This window comes from Oryctolagus cuniculus, chromosome 2, assembly GCF_051225735.1.
Source record: "Oryctolagus cuniculus isolate XC-2025 breed Fujian yellow rabbit chromosome 2, ASM5122573v1, whole genome shotgun sequence".
Taxonomy (NCBI): Eukaryota; Metazoa; Chordata; class Mammalia; order Lagomorpha; family Leporidae; genus Oryctolagus; species Oryctolagus cuniculus.
In genome coordinates, this window is record NC_142868.1 from 114,690,950 (window position 1) to 114,711,424 (window position 20,475).

The window sequence follows — 20,475 nt, forward strand, 5'->3', positions numbered from 1 at the left end:
AGATGTTGTACTCTGCAAAATTAAGATGCATCATCAGCCAATTTGGACCGATGCCTTAGAGGCATGTATAAGTATTCCACAGCATTCCAATTTTTAGATCAACTAACTGAAATCCACACTTTCCTAAGCATCAATGCAAATACTTTGAGACAGGTGTAACTCCATCGCCAGATTTCTTCCCAAACCTGCCCTTCTGCTGCCAATTAGAGTTGCAACAAAATAACGAAATGCACCCAAAGGAAAACAGTTGTGTGTGTGTGTGTATGTGTGTGTGTTTTCTATTTGCTTTTTGTCTTGCTGAGAGTTCTATTTGTGACTAGAGTCCAGGGAGGAATTTTTGCTGTCTTCCTGAGTAAACTCAGTGAGTCTGTGACTGAAGATTGTCCTTCCCTGCTTAACTTTCTCACTCTGACATATGTCTCTGCTCATAGAGTATTTGTAAATACATTTCCTTCTTTCACAAACAGAAAAAAAAGTGGACAAGATAAACATCTTTTGAATATTCATCCACTCAACAAAACTTTGTCAATTGCTAAAGATGTGAGCAGTGGGGCCTGTGTTGTGGCACAATAGGTTATGTTCCAGTCCCAGCTGCTCCACTTCTGATCCAGCTCCCTGCTAATGCACCTGGGGAAGTGGCGGAGGATGGCCCAAGTGTTTAGGCTCCTGCACCCATGTAGGAGACCTGGATGCTGCTTCTGGCTCCTAGCTTTGGCTTGGCTAAGTCCTGGCTATTGTGACCATTCTCTGCCTCTTCCTCCTTCTCCTTAACTTTGCCTTGTAAATAAATAACTCTTAAAAAAAAAAAAAAAAAAAAAAAAAAAAAAGATGTGAGCAAATGGTGTAGGGGCTCTGGAATCAAACACACATGGAGTTTAATTCTGATTTGATCCTTTACTAGTTGCCTGAATTTCTATTTGCCAAACTACTTAATCTCTCAAGGCCTCAGTTTGTTCCTCTATAAAAAGTGATAATAGTTATCTGTGCTACTTGGTCTTCTGGCCAATTCTTGGAAATGTCTTCCAGCTATTATTTCTCTCCCTCTCCCTCTCCCTCTCCCTCTCTCCCTCCCTCCCTCTCTCTCTCTCTCTCTCCCTGCCCAACATCCAAATGGCGGTACTTCATCTGCAAGACATAGTCTGCTTGTCTGTCACTAAGAGAACTGTAGGGGCCAGCGCTGTGTTTAGTAGGTTAAGCCTCTGCCAGCTTTGCTGCTTCGAGTGCCTGCTGCTCCATTTCCAATCCAGCTTCCTAATGGCCTGGGAAAGCAGTAGAAGATGGCCCAAGTCCTTGGGCCCCTGCACCCACGTGGGAGACACAGAAGAAGCTCCTGGCTTCCAGCTTTGGATCGGCCCAGCTCTGGCCATTGTGACCCTCTGGGAGAGTGAACCAGCAGATGGAAGATCTGTCTCTCAAATAAATAAAATCTTAAAACAACAAACAAACAAACAAAAATCCAACCAGTACTGTATAGCCAGGCTAGTATCATCCATACCTATGACATACTTTAGGCAAAATCTATCCAACAACATATCAAAATGATATGGAATGATCTGTCTTTATTGCTTACATCTGGTCATGAAATCTGTCACCAGCTAGCTACTTGGCAATGTATTTGTCACAGGCTATAGGAAATCTGGCTCTCAGTCCCTCAAAGGAGGAAGACAAGCTGTGATTAGTCATCAAGGCAGTCATGTCAAGACTTGTCCACGGCACTGGACAGTGGACAAAACCTCTTTTTATCTGCTCCCCCAAAGTGGTGGGGGATCACAGGAGGAATGTGATGTGTCTTTTCCTGGACTTCTAAGATCTTTGGACAGTCAAGGAGGGAAGTCTCACCGTGGGGAAGCTGAAAAACTTGTGCATGTCAGAGCTGATTATTAATTACTGTTATCTCGAAACAAAAGAATGTTGCTGAGAAAACAACCCATTCTGATTGATGTCATCTCTTGGAGTTTTCAATTTTTTTTTTTTTTTTTGACAGGCAGAGTGGACAGTGAGAGAGAGAGACAGAGAGAGAAAGGTCTTCCTTTGCCGTTGGTTCACCCTCCAATGGCCGCCGCTGCAGCCGGCGCACCGTGCTGATCCGATGGCAGGAGCCAGGATCCAGGTGCTTTTCCTGGTCTCCCATGGGGTGCAGGGCCCAAGCACCTGGGCCATCCTCCACTGCACTCCCTGGCCATAGCAGAGAGCTGGCCTGGAAGAGGGGCAACCGGGACAGAATCCGGCGCCCCGACCGGGACTAGAACCCGGTGTGCCGGCGCCGCAAGGTGGAGGATTAGCCTATTGAGCCACGGCGCCGGCTCAATCTTTGAGTTACTGTTTTCTGAAAGGAATCTATTATTTTGGGAACTTGGCAGGAACAAGGCTGTCTGCTTGATCTTTGCCTCCTGAACTCCCTGTAAAAATTATCTTGTCGGATTATTGCAGCAGTAAAGATACCACAGCTCTTGAGTTTGAACCCACTGGTACCACTTACTGGTTGTGACAGCCTGAGAAAGTCCTTTTACATCTGTGAGTTCTTTCCTCATTTGAAAAACGGAGATTCAAGTATGAATGATGCAACGAAAGATTTTAACACAGTGCACAGCCAAGAGATTGTGTATCCAACGGCAGTTACTAGCGGAAGCAATGGAGACTCCACACAGGAGCCTACCCAGGTAAGGTTCGGAAGTTAACCTCAGTCTACGAAACGGTGACAAATTAGGACACTGGGGCTCAGGAAGAGGCAGAACAACGTGATGTAGTGGAAAAGTCAGGGCCATTAGCACCCACAAGATGTGCAGGTGGATCCTAGTTATGTTAATTTTTCCCTAGTTGCTAAATTCATCCCTCCTCCCTGAGTCGCGGGTTCCTCTTGGATACGCTGCAGATAACGATGCCCATGGCTAGGGCCGCCGGCGGGGTGACTGGGGGCCTCAGAAGCTATTGTTGGTTTAGGGCCGGAACCCGTCACCCCGAATGCTGCCTGCGCTGGACGGTCGGGCTACGGAACCCGCCGCTCAGGAAGGCAAGGAGCCGGGGGCGGTCCCCGGGCCGTGCGGTTGGCGCGCCGACGCGGAGGCCGCGGTCTCACCAGGGCCTTTGTTGGCAGCCGGAGCGGCCTCTGCACACGCCAGGGAGGATTAAAGCCAGATGTGGTGGCGGGGAGGCTAGAAGTACGCCGAGCGCGCCGAGCCCGGAACCCCAAACGAGCAACCGCGCCACACCTCGCCGTGACAGTAAATGAAGGGGGGACGGGCGCTCACGAGACTTATATAGGCTGCGCCACGGCACCCCTAAGTGACAGCCCGGCGGGCCACTGGCGGCAGCGCCGGGCCGCGCGGGGCGCCCAGTGGCTGACCGCGCAGCCGCCGGCGGCCAATGGCTGGCGGGGTCGCGGGCGGGGCGGCCGGCGCTCCCAGCGGCGGGGGGGCGGAGTCGCGCCGGAGGGGGCGGGGCGGCCGGCGGCGGCAGAGGCAGAGGCGGCCACAGCAGCTTCGCCGGCGGCCGCGGCTGAGCAGCCGACGCCAGCGGCAGGTGAGGGGGCTCTGGTCCGCGGCGGTGCGCGGCATCCTGGCGATGGGCGCTCAGGGCGGCTGCGCGGAGGGCACGGGACTGAGGGGCGGCGCCGGCTGCCGGGATCTGCGGCGTCCGGGGTGAGGGAGATCCACCTGCTAGTAACGGAGCCGCCCGCGCCGCGGCCCGGCCGGGTGCTCCGTGCGCGGGGAGCTGCGCTCGCCTGTAGCGCTCGGGGCCGGGTGGGGGCGCCGGCAGGGCCGCGGGGGCGGGGCGCTCTCCTGACGCCGCAGCCGCCCCTCAGAGCCGCGCGCTCCCCGGGTGCCGGCCGGACGCCTGGTGCGTGTCTGGCGCTCGGCGGTGTGACAGGGCGCGTCGACTCGGAGCGAAAGTGGGGCAAAGTGTGCGGATTTGAGCGAGGTGGGAAGCGGGAGGGAGAGTTGGTGGCGGGACCCGGCGGCCGGAGAGCCCACGTCCGCCGCCCGCCGGCTAGCAGGCGCCTCAGCGGGGGTCGGGCCAGGTGGGGCGCGGGCGAGGCGATCGGGGCGCGGAGGCCGGCTGCTGGCGCCCAGAGGCGCGGGGCGCGCGTGCCGCCGTGGGGGCGGCCCTCCATCCCAAGTGAAGACCCGGGAGTCCCGTGGGCGGGCGGGGGTGGGGAGCGCACCCCCAGCCCCAGGCCTCGGCCCCCTCCATGCTGGGGAGGCTGCGAGCCGGCCCCCCGGGCTCGGGTCTAGGCGGCTCCGCTAGGTGTTGCCAGGTGTCGCCGGGGAGGAGGCGTGTTTTTGTGAGCTGGCTGGCGGTCGGAGCCCCTGGGCACCACCACGTCGTGTGTGTCTCGGCGGGAGCCCCGTCCCTCGCTTCCTTTGCGGGTTGGACATGGGCACGAGGTGCGCTTGCCCGGGCTTTTGCTGTCAGACGAGTTGTTTGATAAAGGAGGGCTGAGACGTTCGTTTGGCTGGAGAATCCGGCGGGCGCTTTGTGGCTTCTGTTTCTTCTGCATGTTGGGGGGTGGTGGTGGTGGTGGTGGTGGGGAACATAGTTTTACTCACAGGTTATCGCGACCTGGGTTTCTCGGACCCACAAGTGTAAATCCGAAAACGCGCCAGCTGGGGGAAATTATGTAAGCTGCATGAAAGGCGAATATTATCTTGTTAGAAATGGCAAACAAGTGAATAGTGGCGAATAAAGTGAGCCAGGCTTACGTCATGGCTTTTGGGTGCCTTGGATGGTGCCTTTCCGTCTTCAGGCCCCTCTGTTGTGTCTGGAGGACACTGATTAAGTGTCCAACCGAGTGTCCTCCTCGGCCACGGAGCCGGGTGATAATTTCAGAGAACATTTTAAGACAAAATAGAGGGTTTGGTCTCAATAATAGAGCGTAAGACTGGTAAAACATTAGGATTGTTGAATGTGTTGACAAAACAGGCTTTTCACTCTGAGGTCCAGAGTTGAAAGTTCCATTCGTTTTTTGCAGGGATGGAGCAATGGCTAGTAATTGTAGTCTTGTTGTTGTTGTTGTTGTTTGAAGATTCGATTTTGGCAAGTGATCATCTTGGGGATTATGAAGGTGCTGGATTAAAGTGTTTGCAAATGTGGGAAATGATGAAAAATGTGGGTCACCTGGAGCTCACAGGCCAGCGTCTCAGCTGCCTCTCATGATTTAGAGCATGGAGCTCATTAGTTTTGCTCTTGCCTGGAGAGTTTGATCACTTGTGCTGTATGGTTAAACTCCATTAGTTCGGCAACCCTAATTTCAATATATGATTACATTATCTTACTGAGGGAAAACTTGTTCATATTTTTTTCTTGCAAAATTTCAGGTCTTATTAGTAGAATTCCCTTACGTATCTTCTTCAAACCAGAGTTTAATAACTTCCTAGTCCCTATATTTAGTATTCTCTATGTTTTTCATGTGTTGTGAGTAATAAATCTGTGGTTTATTTTGACTTTGAGTTCATCGTATTTGTCTCCATGTATTTATATTAAATTTTATCATTCAGGGTTTATATTTAATCCAGCTGTTTTAAAATAGCCCTTATTTTATGATTTCCTGTTTCTCTGCTTTCCTATTAGTAGTTGAATGTTTATTCTAATAATTTGAATGCTTTTTAGGTCTTTTACTAGAACAAAATCTTTTCTGGAGTAAAATAGGTCCAAGAATATAGCAACAGAAAGTTCTAAGCATTTTATATAATGCCACACCAGTATTAAAATTCCACGTTACATAATTCACTGAGTTATCACCTCTGTTTTTATAATGAGAATTTATTGTTGGCTGCTTGTTAATATATTAAGCACTTTATGGGCTTTAGTTAAAATGATTGGATTTTCTGCCTTGAATATGTAATTCTAAACTGTAGATATAGGCATGTTTGTTGGCTGTAAAAGGTGGATAAATTTAGTCTTAGCAAGCAGTGATAACTTAGAGAATATCTTTGGAGGTCCTTGTGCTTAGGTGGTAGTCTTACTTGTAGTGGGAAGTAGTACCCCCTCTTGTACTGGGGTTCAGTGCCTCTAGAATGTCACATAGAAGTTAACAGGTGTGAATTAGTTGGGATCTGGGGAAGGCATTCACCAAAGGCTACAGGAAGTGAGAAATTTGCTTAAAAGTTGTTTGTTTAAACTTTGGTAATCCTTATGAATTTTGCAACTATCCCATAATTGACCCATGTTTGTTATGGAATATAAACAGATGTTTACATTCACCTTGTCTGTTAAGATTGAATACTTTGGGAAGATTCTCCAGGTCATCCTGAGACCTAGGGTGCCCTTGGCACTTCTTTATACTGCCATGTGCAGCTGACCTAATTTGAGAGGTGGTAGGTAACAGTTTGGACTTTGTTCTCTGTGGGTTCATTTCTTTATGTGTAAAATAGGGTTAAAAAATGCTTGCCTTGTAGGGTTTTGTTAAGTTTTAAACCATATAATGGATTCAGGACATAGGAAACATTCAGTGAGTTATAGTGGCTAGTGGCTCTCATCATCGCTGTTATTTATACTGTCCTGTGGTTTTCCTTAGCTAGTGGAGGTTTCCAGTGATGTTCAGTGTTAAGAAGTAGCTGAGATAGTAGTTTCTGAATTGCCTGCCAATGGCAGCTCTACTCTTCCACTGAGAGAAGTGTCCCGTGGGATTGTTAGGCATTTTTGAAGGTACATTAACTCATCCCCGGCAGAGTGTAATTTAGAATATTGCAAAGTACATCTTGTGGTACCCTTGAGGCCACAAGAAATCAATGCACATCTGAAAGTGCCTGTCATGCCCCCAGGGAATGAGACTGGCTGTGCATAGAGTGGACTGAACCAGGGACTGGGTGCATTTTTGTTGATGTTTGATTTTTTTAATATAGTTAACATTTGTTAAAAACCTGTTACGTGTTGGGCACTATGCTTAAGTCGTAATTCCTTGCCATTTTTTCAACTGGTTTGTTAGATGGGTAATGTTCTCCCAGATTTCCTGAGTGAAAACATTGTAACAAGCTGTATATTTTTTAAGAAGAATTATTTGTTTTTTTGAAAGGCAGAGTTAGAGGTCTTCCATCCTCTGGTTCATTCCCCAAATGGCTACAACAGCCAGAGGTTGGGCAGCTTAATCCACTAGGCCTTGATGCTGGCCCATGGATTGCTATATTTCCTTTCCTTTTCTTTCTTTTTTTTAAGATTTATTTATTAATTATTTGAAAGGCAGAGTTACAGATAAGCAAAGGCGGGACGAGGGAGAGAGGGAGAGAGGGGGAGAGAGAGGGAGAGAGAGAGAGAAATTGGTCTTCTATCTACTGGTTCACTCCCCAGATGGCTGCAAGGGCTGGAGCTGGGCTGATCTGAAGGCAGGAGCTTCTTTCTGGTCTCCTATATGAGTGCAGGGGCCCAGGCACTTGGGCCATCTGCTGCTGCTTTCCCAGGTCATAGCAGAGAGCTGGATAGGAAGTGGAGCAGCCAGGACCGGCACCCATATGGGATGCTGGCACTGCAGGTGGTGGCTTTACCCACTAAGCCACAGCGCTGGCCTTTACATATTCTATATGAAAAAATAGTCCCACTTTGTCAAAGGGGTCACATAAATAAGAACAGTGCCTGCTAATAATAATTGATAGAATTAAAAAAGAGAGAATGGTCCAAATGGGAAGTGGGATACACAGCAGAATCATAGAATGACAAATGCCCTAAACAGCACTCTGGCCTCAAAATCAGCTCTTAGGGCATTCAGATCTGGCTAAAAAGCCCATGAGAGCGTTTCAGGCATGGAAAGCCAAGACACTGCCAAAAAATGACCTAAATGAAAGATCTCTGTGAGTGAGATCCCGGTGGAAAGAAGGGGCCAACAAAGAAGGAGGTACCTTTCTCTGAGGGCAGGAGAGAACTTCCACTTTGATTGTGGCCTTGTCTAAATAAGGTTGGGGTTTGTGAACTCAAGAGGCTTCCAAAGCCTTGATAGCTCATGACAAGAGCCTCAGGTGATTACTGACATAAATAAGAGTGTCAATTGTTAAATCAACAGCAGGAGTCACTGTGCACTAGCTCCCCATGTCAGACCTCTGTCCTTAATGTGTTGTTCTATGAGAATTAATGGTAAAACTAGTCTTCAAACAGTACTTCATACTTTGTGTGTCTGTGTGGGTGCAAACCGTTGAAATCTTTACTTAGTGTAGAGTTGATCTTCTGTATATAAAGATAATTGAAAATTTAATGAAGAATGGGATGGGAGAGGGAGTAGGAGATGGGATGGTTTGTGCATGGGAGGGTAGTTATGGGGGAAGAACCGCTATAATCCAAAGTTGTACTTTTGAAATTTATATTTATTAAAGTTTTCTATAAAAAAATTAATAGTCCCACTTTATACTCTGAGAGTAAGCAGAGCTGGGATTTGATACCAAGCACTCAACTATGGAATGCAGGCTTCCCAAGTAGCAGCTTAACCCGCTGTGCCACAACATGTACTCTGATTTCTTACATTTTTAAAAAACATTACTTGTTATGCAATAGGAAAGTTGGGGAGCATGAAGATTATGTTACTCAGGAGCCATTGCGTGATCATTAGAGTTCTTTCTCATCGTGGAATCTGAGTCCCATAACTTCTCCCTTTAAATAAGTAACCCTAAGTTTTCATGGATAAGACAAAACCAGGGGGAAGGAATATCATTTGAAACTTTTTTTCTCTGCAGGATAAAGACCATATAATTCTAGTAGGAGGATACTTCAAAAAGTTTGTGAAAAATGGAATTAAAATGTAAGTTTAGGGGCCGGCACTGTGGCATAGTGGGTAAAGCCTCTGCCTGCAGTGCCGGCATCCCATATGGACGCCGGTTCACGTCCTGGCTGCTCCAGTTACGATTCAGCTCTCTGCTATGGCCTGGGAAAGCAGTAGAAGACGGCTCTAGTCCTTGGGCCCCTGCACCCGTGTGAGAGATCTAGAAGAAGCTCCTGGCTCCTGGCTCCGGATCTGCGCAGCACAGGCTATTGTGGCCAGTTGGGGAGTGAACCAGTAGATGGAAGACCTCTCTCTCTGCCTCTCCTTCTCTCTCTGTAAAATCTTTCAAACAAAATAAATAAATCTTTAAAAAAAAGTTTATTGCGATAAAAAATTTGAAATCCATGCAGGTTTTCATAATTGTTTTTTCCATGAACTTTTTGAAGACCCATTGTATTTTAAATGAGTAAGTTAGATGTAGGGATAATCTTTATAGGTACAGTTTAGCCCTGCCAAAATCTGTTTATAGTTCTGAATAATGAATGAAGAAACCTTTATTTTGAATTATTGAATAAGTTTGTCTTTCTCCCCTCACTCCCCACAGGAAGAAAGCAAGCCTGAGACAGCAGTGTGTAAAGACCGTGACAGTCCTGAGTAGCAGTTGTGAGTGGTATTACTGCTAGATACCTTCTGCGGAGCATCTGAAATAAACTTCTCTATTGATTTTTATTGGCCTAGAGCCAGGAGTACTGAATACAGTTGATTTTGGGATAAAAGGAAAACAGTCCTCGTCATCATAAACATATGAACCAGTGTGATGGTGAAATGAGATGAGGCTCCGAAATGGAATTGTAACCACTGCTTTAGCATTTATTACTTCGTTCCTTACCTTATCTTGGTATACTACGTGGCAAAATGGGAAAGGTAAGGAAAATGTCTGAAAATTTGAATGAAGTGTAGTGGGCTTTTTGCTTTGTAAATGGTGCATAGATGCTTAGGTTAAATATCACAGCAACCTGCATGCTGTCTGCCGGCAGTTTCTTTCTGACACAGATATGAAACGGTATTCTTGGACAAAGGAAACAGAATTTCTAATTCCAGTGGTGTTTGTTTTGTTTTCAGTTTCTTAAAATTGCAGTTGAAGAAACAAATAGTGATCAGTGGTTTATGTTACACATGACAACAAGTTGAATAACAAAGACTTTATTTTGGCATTTTATTTATCTTTTTTTATTAAAGCATCATAAATGTTTAATAAAGTTTCTTGTGCTGAATGTTGTCTGAAACACTTAAAAGAGTGCACAGCTTTCGTGAAATTTACATGCTAATTATGCTAAAGATTTGGGGCTATGTAGTTAATGATTTAAGCTGCATGTCTTGACAGATTGTTCCTTAGGCAAAAAGAACTTAAGGGTCTGAGAAGAAAATCTGATTAGAATATTAAAAAAGTGTTTTAAATAGATTTAGTCTATTGAACTGTATCTTAAAGGAAAATTGTCAGTTGATTGGAATTATGTTCAGAATAGTGCATTTTCTTTTTTTTTTGGCGGGGAAGAGAAAATATTTGGAGTAGATTTCTTATACTTTTCACTTGTCTCCTTTATTAACTTGAGGAATGTTGGTTGTGAGAGAAAGGCTGGAGGCTTTGAGATGCATATTTAGTTTGTGAGAGTCAAGTTAGAGTGGTCATCATCACCTGTGCTAGTGCTGATGCCGTTTTATTGAAGTCCACTGAAAAGATTGTTTCGTGACCTGATTTTTCTGATGTGTGTGTGTGTACACACGTAACTGCATATTTAGCTATAAAATAAACAGATGTAAATAAAAAGTGTATGTTCTGGGCTTTGAACAAGCATATTTTTACTCTTTCTCTGAGTTGGGCTCTAACTTTGGGGATAACTTTTGGGAAAATGAAGATCTTTCTGAAGACCTTTGAGTACAAGTATATATGTTGTATATTTCATTTTTCATTATACCAAATGAGAAGACTTAATCAGGAAGAACTCTGAATAATTAACTCAGGCAGACTGTTGATTGTCCCACAGTGAACAATAACAAAAAATACTTTAAAAAAAAGTCTATTTATGAAGTAAGAGAATTGACAATAAGAAAAGTATATGGATGGATTTTTTTTTTCTTAACGGGAGACACTATTGAAGAAACTTGACCCTTCTCACTGTGTCTCAAGGGATTTAAAGTTTTGGAATTTTCATTACATTTAGTTCTTTTTTTTTTTTTTAAAGGGAAGCTTTTTTTTTTTTTTTTTTTTTTTTTTTAAAGATTATTTATTTGACAGAGTGGCATTGAGAAAGAAGATGAGATATATGGAGCAAAAGAGAGAAAGAAAGAAAGGTCTTCAATTCACTGGTTCACTTCCCAAATACCTGTAATGGCTGGGGCTGGTCCAGACTGAAGCCAAGAACCCAGAACTTCATCAAGGTCTCCCACGTGGGTGGCAGGTGCCCAAGTATTCAGGTCATTTTCTCTTGCCTTTCCAAACACACATTACCAGGGAGTTGGATTAGAAGCAGTACAGTCAGGCCTTGAATTGGCATTCCGATATGGGATGCCAGTGTCACAAGCAGTGACTTAATCCACTGCGCAACAATGCTGGCCCCATTCCATTTATTTTGTTTCTTATGTAAAGGCATTAGAGGCATCATATATATCTTAAGCTGTATTTAGATTCAAAATTAATTTAAATGTAAAGACTTTCAGCATATAGTATTAGGTACACACAAAGTCTCTTCTCTTTGATCACTGCTCTTTAAACAGCCCTGTGATCCTCTGTACATTCTCTTCTGCTGTTTTTCTGCCTAGTATTTTGTCCAGACTCTCTCAGGTATCAGCGTAGGACTCCTGTATGGTTATATAAAGTCCCCTGTGTTGAATTGTTATCATTTATGTAACTACTCTGTTGAGCATTTGGACTCTTTCTAGATAGTTCTGGCAGTCAGCCTGGATTTTGCAGGGCAGCCTGATTCAGATTTTTAGTTCTGATATATTTAAGCCATGTGCTCTGATTTTCATTAATTAATTGATTAATTATTTGAAAGTCAATATTAGAGGGAGGGGAGAGACAAAAAAATCTTCCATCTGTTGGTTCACTCTCCAGATGGCTGCAACAGCTGTGTCTAGGCCAGGCCAAAGATAGGAGCCAGGAACTTTTTCCAGATCTCCCCTATGGGTAGGGGGCCCAAGCACTTGGGCCATCTTCTGCTGCTTTTCCCAGGCAATTAGCAGGGAACTGGATCAGAAGTAAGGTGGCCGCGACCTATGCTGTGGTGTAGTGGGTAAAGCCACCACCTGCAGTGCTGGCATCCCATATGGGCACCAGTTCAAGTCCCGGCTGCTACACTTTCAATCCAATTGGAATCTTCCAATACAATTACAATCTCTGCTATGGCCTGGGAAAGCAGTAGAAGATGGCCCAAGTCCTTGGGCCTCTGTACCCATGTGGGAGACCCAGAAGAAGCTCCTGGCTTCAAATCGGTGTAGCTCCGGCCACTGAAGCCATTTGGGGAGTGACCCAGCAGATAGAAGACCTCTCTCTGTCTCTTTGCCTCTGCCTCTCTGTAACTGTGCCTTTCAAATAAATAAATAAAGCTTAAAAAAAAAAAAGAATAGCCAGGACTCAAACTGGCACCCATGTAGGTGGCAGTTTTACCCACTAAGCCACAATGCTGGTCCCCTCTAATTTTTATTTTAAAAATGTGGCTTCTGTAACCTTTAACATTGCCAGACTAAGTTTATTTTTAATTAAGTTTTTTGGTAATTGCATGTACCTATTTTGTGTCTAGCACTGTATTGCATGCTGTGAATATGAAAAGAAATAAGAAACTTCTTGCCTTTGAGCAGTTCAGGGACTGATAGGGAAAGATGCATGTAAAAAAGTATGCCGTTAGGTAGAATGAGATACAATAACACAATGCTTGTTCAGTTATAAGCATATTGCATGTATTATTCCTTATAACATTCCTGAGAATATTATTGTCTCCTTTCTCTAGGTGGAATAACCAGGCAGGGTGGTTGAAAAACTTACCAAAGTCACAGATTAAGTATTAGAGTTGAAGTTTGGATTTAGACAGGCTGATTCTAACGCTTACTCTTGGCTGTTGATCTGCTGCCCAAGAAAGCAGAGACAGAGGCTGCTGATTCTTCAGACACTCACAGAGGAGGTAGAATGTAAGGGATGAATTTGAAAGTAATGCAGAATAGGGAATAATGGGCATACTAGGAGCTGCATGTGCTGTTACAAGTTCTGAAAGAGATCAGAGATTTAGGCTTTGAAAGTGTGAGATGCTTGTTATAACTGGTACAGGGGATTCCTAGACTTTTTTTTTTATGATTGATTTATTTGAAAGTCAGAGGGAGAGACAGATCTTTCATCCTCTGGTTCACATCTCAGATGGCTGCAAGGGACAACACTGGGCCAAGCTGAAGCTAGGAGCTTCATCCAGGTCTCCCTTGTGGGTGGCAGGAGCCCAAACGCTTGGGCCATCTTTTGCTTTTCCCAGGCCATTAGCTTGGAGCTGGATCAGAAGCAGAGCAGCTGAGACCTGAACTGGCATCTGTTTGGGATGGTGGCATCTCAGGCAATGGCTTTACCCATTATGCCACAACTCCTGCCCTGAATAAGTGGTTTCTGATGTCAGTGGTTGATGTTTGTCTTTGGAGGGTTCCTTCTGGCTTCCACTTTTCCCAGTTCTTTCCTGCAAACTAGCCCACATGATCCGTGATTCCTTTCACGACAGCCTCCATGGTTTTGGAGAGGACTCCAAGACCTAAGTTTCTTGTGCTCAGTTGCAAATGAAGTCAGTTCCTTTGGGAAGAGAATAGGATCTGTTTTATGTCTCCAGGCAAAATACTTGAGCCAGGGCTCTGGAAGTGGGAATGAGAACATAACAGGGTTCTCTCTGAATAATGTCCCTCCTCTTTCTGGGAGCTGAGCACTAGATCAGAGGGCAGGAATTCAACATTCTCTTGATTCTACTGCTGTGGAGCCACTACCACACGAGTTCTGGAAAGGGCTTTAGGGCTCTGATACTCTGAGCACACTGCAGCCACTGTTCTGTCTGTGTGGGCTGGTTGGGATAAAGGAGTCCCCACCTCTTAAGAGTACTTGTCTGGAATTTAGCACCAGGGACTAGGGACAGAATGGGAAAAACTGAAGTCCTGCTTCTCTCAGGTTAAATCTCCATGTTGTAGCTGGGAGGCAAGAGAGTCCTGTGTTTTTCATTATAGCAATTTGGAGTGGGGTCTCTACCTTGCTGCTTTGGGTGGAGCATGGAAGGGAGTTCTCTTAGTTCATATAATATACTCTCACCTTTCTTAATTTTCATGGGTAGATGTTTCTTCACTTGATCTGATGATGGTTTCCAAATGCTTTAAGTGATTCTTTAAAAAATAATTTTTGCAAGTTTCACTGGATAGTGGATCAGCAGAGCACATGTTGTCATGGTGGAAGCTGAGCTCCAAAAATATATTCTAAAAAATATTTTATTTATTTGAAAGGCAAAAAGGACAGAGAGAGAGAGGCCATCTACCTACAGGTTCACTCACCAAATGTTCACAACAGCTAGGACTAGGCCAAGCTGAAGCTAGGAACTCCATCTGGATCTCCCACATGGGTGGCAGGAACCCAGGGCCATCATCTGCTGCATCCCAGAGTCTACAATAGCAGGAAGCTGGATTTAGGCTCTGAAGCTGGGATTTAACTCGCAGGAACTCGCATAGAGCATATGGGCATTTCTACTCCTTTTTTTTTTTTTTTTTTTTTTTTTTTTACAGCTACATAATACTCCATTTTGTGAATGTACAATAATCTATTCAACCACTCTTCTCTCTAGGAGCATTTTAGATTTTAATTCATATATCCACTCATTCAACATTTTAAAAATTTCCTGTTTCTTTTTCTAAGCATTGTGTTGGGTCTTGGATAATGAAAATCTAGTTTTTAAAAAATTTGATTTTAGCCTTAATTTCATTTTTTTAAAATTTTCTTGACAGGCAGAGTGGACAGTGAGAGAGAGAGACAGAGAGAAAGGTCTTCCTTTGCTGTTGGTTCACCCTCCAATGGCCGCCGTGGCCGGCGTGTTGTGGCCGGCGTACCGCGCTGATCCGATGGCAGGAGCCAGGTACTTATCCTGGTCTCCCATGCAGGTGCATGGCCCAAGTACTTGGGCCATCCTCCACTGCACTCCCTGGCCACAGCAGAGAGCTGGCCTGGAAGAGGGGTAACTGGGACAGAATCCGGCGCCCCGACCAGGACTAGAACCCGGTGTGCCAGCGCCGCTAGGTGGAGGATTAGCCTAGTGAGCCGTGGCGCCGGCTGCCTTAATTTCTTATTCAAACTGTGGGAAATCAAGAACTTAATTTTTGGGAGAAAATTGTTACTACTACTTATATTATAAACATGAATGCTAGGGATAGAGTTGATTTGATTAACATTTAAATTTAACTTATTCAGGAAAAGTAGGTTCTATCATTTTCTGCTAAAGTGTATTTTGTTTGCCTATTAAACTTGCTATTTGGTTTTCAAGATAAAAGACCAATTTTTCAGCCACTCTATTCTTTACCTTTCCAACAGGACGCTAGAAGGTAACTTGGAATACATTGCAGTCAGTATTTATTTTTTTTCCAATTTATTTTTTCAGTTTAAAAATAGTAAATGTTCATTTGTTGGATTTTTTTCCCCATCCATGGTTGAGATATGTTGTGATTTCCTAGCAAGGAGGATGGAGAGTTGGCATGTGACTCTGTCTCACTTCTGCAGGTTTAGATGTTTATTGCCTCCAGAGCTGTTTCTTTTCTTTAAATGTTCTAATTCAAGTATCACATACACATAAGAAGTACATAGATTATGTGGTATAGCTATGCACTTTCACAAAGTAGGCACATCTCTGTAACAAAGCCCAGAAAGTAGAACATTTCAGCACTTCTTGTCTTGTGGTGTAGATTGGTATACAATTCATTGAACATTTTATCTAGGAGTTTCTGGGTCAGCCACTTTTTATTTTATTTGAAAGGTAGAGAGACACAGAGATCTTCCATAGACTGGTTTACACCCCAAATGCCCACAATAGCCATAGCCTGGGACTCAGTCCAGGTCTCACACATGGGTGGCAGGGATCCAAGTACTTGAGCCAACACTTGATGCCTCCCAGTGTGTTTGTTAGCAGGAAGCTGGATCAGAAGCAGAGGAGCCAGGTCTTAAACCAGGCACTCGTGTGGAATGCAGGCTTCCCAAGTGGTGACTTAGCCACTGAATAAAATGCCTACCACAGCAGCTTCCTTTCTTTCTTATAGTACATCTCTGAAGGAACCTGATCTTGGATTCCATTTCTTTATTGCAGTTTGTGTTTAGCCTTCCTGCTTGCATAGTCCCCTACATTTATAGAATGCTGCCTCCCCTTGTGCTAAGTGACGGGAAGCTGAAGATGATGAAGATACAAAACTTCTCCTTTGAGGTCATTCTGCAAGGTCAAGGCAGTGTACCACTGTCTCATTCACTGTCTCTTTAAATAAATCACCCAGCCTCAAGTCTGTGTTCTGATTGAAGAATTGGAAACTTGTGTGTGATCACAATAAAGGTTATGAAAGATCCAAAGGACTGGGGAGGAGTTTATTCATCTTTTATTACTGTATTGTGTATTTTACTCTCTTTTTTTCCATTTTATTTGAAAGATGGAGACAGATCTTACATTTGCTGGTTCACTGCCCAAACACCTGTAACAGCTGTGCCTGGGCTGAGCCAAAACCAAGCAAGGAACTCTGAGTCTCCTTTGTGGGTAGCATGGACCTAAGTACTTGAGCCATCGTGTACTGTCTCCCAGGTGTATTAGCAGGACGCTTTATAGGAAGCGGAGTACTAGGTACTCCTGTATGGGATGCAGGCATCTGAAGTGGAGAATTAAGCCACTGAGCCAAATGCCTGCCCCTTAAATTTTACTTCTTTAAATATCCTTTATTTATAGACTTGTACATTTATTTTGGTCGATGTTAGTGTAATTATGTATATGTTTGAACATGTCTTTTTTCTCTTAAAATTTACTTAAAAGTACAACTGGTTCTTTTGAATTTCAGACATGTCAATCAGACAAAACAAGTACAAATATTGCAAAGCTTACTATGTATTTATATTTAAACTTACTCTAAACTATCAATACTATGGACTTTGTTTTATTTCTGTATTTCCTCGTGGTTATAATTCTTACTAATTTTTAAAAGATTTTATTTACTTATTTGAGAGATAGAATTATAGACAGAGAGAAGGAGAGACAGAAGAGAAATGTCTTTCATCACTCCCCAAATGGCCACAACGGCTAGAGCTGGGCCAGTACAAAGCGAAGAGCCAGTAGCTTCTTCCGGGTCTCCCATGCAGGTGCGGGCCCAAGCGCTTGGGCTATCTTCTACTGCTTTCCCAGGCCATAGCAGAGAGCTGGATTGGAAGAGGTGCAGCTGGGACATGAATTGGCGCCTATATGGGATACTGGTGCTGTAGGCGGAGGCTTAGCCTGCTATGCCACAGCGCCAGCCCAAGTAATTCTTATTTTTATACCTTTCTGGGATTTGAGAAATTTTACTCGAGTAGGGAGGAAAAAAAGTGATTGTCTTCTGAAACCAGTAATGTCAAAAAGAATCAGAGTTATTGATTGAGAATGTGCTGAATATGATAGGGACTTTGCCTGTCCCAAAGTATTCTGACCTGGGCTACTTGTTATCTGTTTGGGTTCTTTTTTGCAGTTAAAATTGTTAGATTAATTAGGCCTTTTGAGCTTATATTAGTCTTAGAGATTTTAGTTGTTTTCCTTTTGGAATAGGATTTTTTATTGTTCTCTTATTATTAACCTAAACTGGTAGAGATACTGCCAGCTTAAACACTCTCACTTAGAATCTTATGATTAAAAGTCCATCTCCGAAGGGCGGGCACAGTGGGTTAAAGCACCAGCCTGCAGTTCCAGCATCTCACGTGGGTGCTGGTTTGAGTCCCTGCTGCTCTTCTTCCAATCTGGCTCTCTGCTAAGGCCTGGGAAAGCAGTAGAAGATGGCCCAAGTCTTTGGGCCCCTATACCTGTGTGGGAGATTTGGAAGAAGCTCCAGGCTCCAGGCTCCTGGCTTTGGATCAGCTCAGCTCTGGCTGTTGTGGTCAATGGGGAAGTGAACAAGTGGATGGAAGACCTCCCTCTCTCTATCTGGCACTACCTCTCTCTATAACTCTTTCAAACAAAATCTTTTTTTTTTTTTTTTTTTTAAAGTCCACCTTTGAGTTTTCTTCTGAGAGAGCTGGTCTAGGAGCTCGAGCTTTTAGAACACATTATTGGCCGCTGCCGTAGCTCACTTGGCTAATCCTCTGCCTGCGGCACCAGCACCCTGGGTTCTAGTCCCGGTTGGGGTGCCAGCTTCTGTCCTGGTTGCTCTTCTTCCAGTCCAGCTCTCTGCTGTGGCCTGGGAAGGCAGTGGAGGATGGCCCAGGTGCTTGGGCCCTGCATCGGCATGGGAGACCAGGAGGAAGCACTTGGCTCCTGGCTTCGGATCAGCACAGCACGCTGGCCGTAGCGGCCATTTTGGGGGTGAACCAATGGAAAAAGGAAGACCTTTCTCTCTCTCTCTCTCACTCTGCCTGTCAAAAAAAAAAAAAAAAAAACCACATTATTGAATATTCTTTTTTACCCTATTTATGTATATGATCACTGTGCTGATCTCCACCCCTCCCCCTGATACACTTTTTTTTTTTTTTTTTTTTTTTGACAGGCAGAGTGGACAGTGAGCCCCTGATATACTTTTTACTTTGTTCCAAAACTGTGGGCTTGCGCAGAACTTCCTCTTTGTCTGATTTCTTGTTCTCCATAGGTAGATACAAATTTTCTTTTAAGGGTAATTTTTTTAACCCAGATTTCACAAGTGTATGGTGCAAGATTGGTCCCACATCTTTGTCTAGGGTAATAACTGCTTTTTACTGCTTGCTGCCTGCCTGTGAATATTTGAGATAAATGCTACAAAACTAGTCATATCATCTATGCTGTTCTTACTACTTTAACCAGTGCCATAATAGCCACTCACTTACTGGCTCTCCAGGATAGTATAGGTGGCCTGGGCTGCAGACACCCTCATGCCCTGCATCACCTGGCTGTAAGCGCCATTGCTGGCCCCTGTTGTGGAATTCAAGCAGAGTTCTATGTCTCTGTGATGCATATTTGGCCCTATCTTTCAATATAGGACCACAGCTTCTTCTGTGGGTGGCAAACTCCACATCAGCTTTGCCCACCACTTTTCCTTCTGGGCCAGTCTCCATATGAACTTTCACTGGGTTAAGCGGAGAGAAGTTGGAGATGTTGTTCTTGGTCACTTTGTGTGGTGGCCCTTTCCTGTGGACACAGTGGCAGTGGTGCTCTGTACTGTGAACTCGCTGTCTCCGTATCTAGTCCTACAGTAGCTGAGGTCTCTTCCGAACAGATCAGTGGTGAAGCTGTAGCCATCGCCGAGGCCATTGTACTCCTCATAGCCCCATAGCTGGCACCGTAGGCATCAGGCCTCATTCTCTCTAGGCCTGTCTGTTTCACAATGCCAATATATCTTTGGGGTCTGCCGGGCAGGTTGTAGGGCCTGGGACACTGAACAGACATGAACTTCAGTGGAGGATCTGAATATGACGGCACTTCCTGACTTCAGTATATCTGTGTCCTATTCTCTCCTTGTGCTTCCCTAGTGCCTTCTCTGCTGGCTCTCGAGAGGCAAACTGCATGAAGGGCTCCCCTGTAATTTTGCCCTCGGGGTCCACAGGTGATCCTGTTTGGCAGTATTTCCAACCCTGAGAAAACAAGTTTCTTCCTTTGTACATCCAAAGGAGAGTCCTTGAGGCTGCACGGAACTATCATTAGCAGTGTTAGTGTTGTTTGGACTGGTGTGCTTTAACTCCCAATCCATCTTGGTTCTGTGAGACTTAAACATCTCAGTGTACCCATGCTTTCCCTGTGTTTCTCAGGACCATGTTTACATCATCTTCTGATTCAAGTTCAACAAATGCCTCTCCACTCTGCCTGAATTCTCTAGTGCAGATAAAATGGAGGTGTTCGGCCCCGTCGTGAATGGTGCAGTCAGACAGGAAGTTCTGCATGTCCTCAGTAGAGCAGGACCAGGACAGGCCATGGAGCTTGACCACCTCCCTCATGGACACATGACAGGGTAGATATCAGACAAACTTGGGTTCACCTTTTTATGGCTTGAGTTCCATCAAGGATACCTTCAGTGGGAGACATCTCTGGTAGATAACAAACTGTCCACTGAGGAGAGTAGGACTGGTTTCTGTTTTCATCCAGCAAGAGTGCTTATATCCAATGGACCCCAAATTCCACCCAAAGCTTAGAAACACGAGGGCGCCAGGGAAACTACAGGTGCATCCTTTTGTTCTTAACCTCTAGGAGCCAGAGAGCAAGCAGAGATGGCGCTGAGGGCACACCTGCCACCACAAGGAGCAGGTGCAAGTATTTAATCTATACTTGATAAGCAGACATGTATTGGAGGAAAGAAATTCTCAAGTATGTTAACAGAGTTCTACTTATTCAAATTAACCACAATTAAGCATATTCTATTTCCTTTTTTTGCACTTCAACTTTTTTTGGATAATTTTTCTCTTAGTACTATTTATAAAATAAAAATATACCCACTAAATAAAGTTGTCTTTTTTTGTTTTTGTTTTTGGCAGACAGAGTTAGAGTGAAAGGTCTTCCTTCTGTTTGTTCACCCCCCCAAATGGCCTCTACGGCCGGCACGCTGCTCCTTTCCGAAGCCAGGAG

At 44.7% G+C, this 20,475-nt stretch overlaps 1 protein-coding gene and 1 pseudogene across 7 annotated transcripts in view; one reads left to right on the forward strand and one right to left on the reverse strand.

Annotated features, from left to right (window-relative positions):
- Positions 1–3,409: 3,409 nt before the first annotated feature.
- The window catches only part of MGAT4A (alpha-1,3-mannosyl-glycoprotein 4-beta-N-acetylglucosaminyltransferase A), a 117,296-nt gene continuing 100,230 nt past the window's right edge, over positions 3,410–20,475 (forward strand). For 3 of the 7 annotated variants that reach the window (XR_016229174.1, XM_051842664.3, XM_089326022.1), the window contains exons 1-2: positions 3,410–3,519; positions 9,285–9,604. Coding sequence is in view for 6 of the 7 variants with exons in the window: in XM_051842664.3 (XP_051698624.1) it covers positions 9,511–9,604 (94 nt within the window). In the remaining variant the exon portion in view is untranslated. Of the gene's footprint in view, positions 3,639–3,713; positions 4,019–9,284; positions 9,605–20,475 lie in introns of those variants that run through there. The other 4 variants (XM_089326018.1, XM_070068757.2, XM_008253566.5 and 1 more) reach the window with 4 other exon arrangements.
- Positions 18,497–19,969, reverse strand: LOC103347724 (heterogeneous nuclear ribonucleoprotein F-like; annotated as a pseudogene).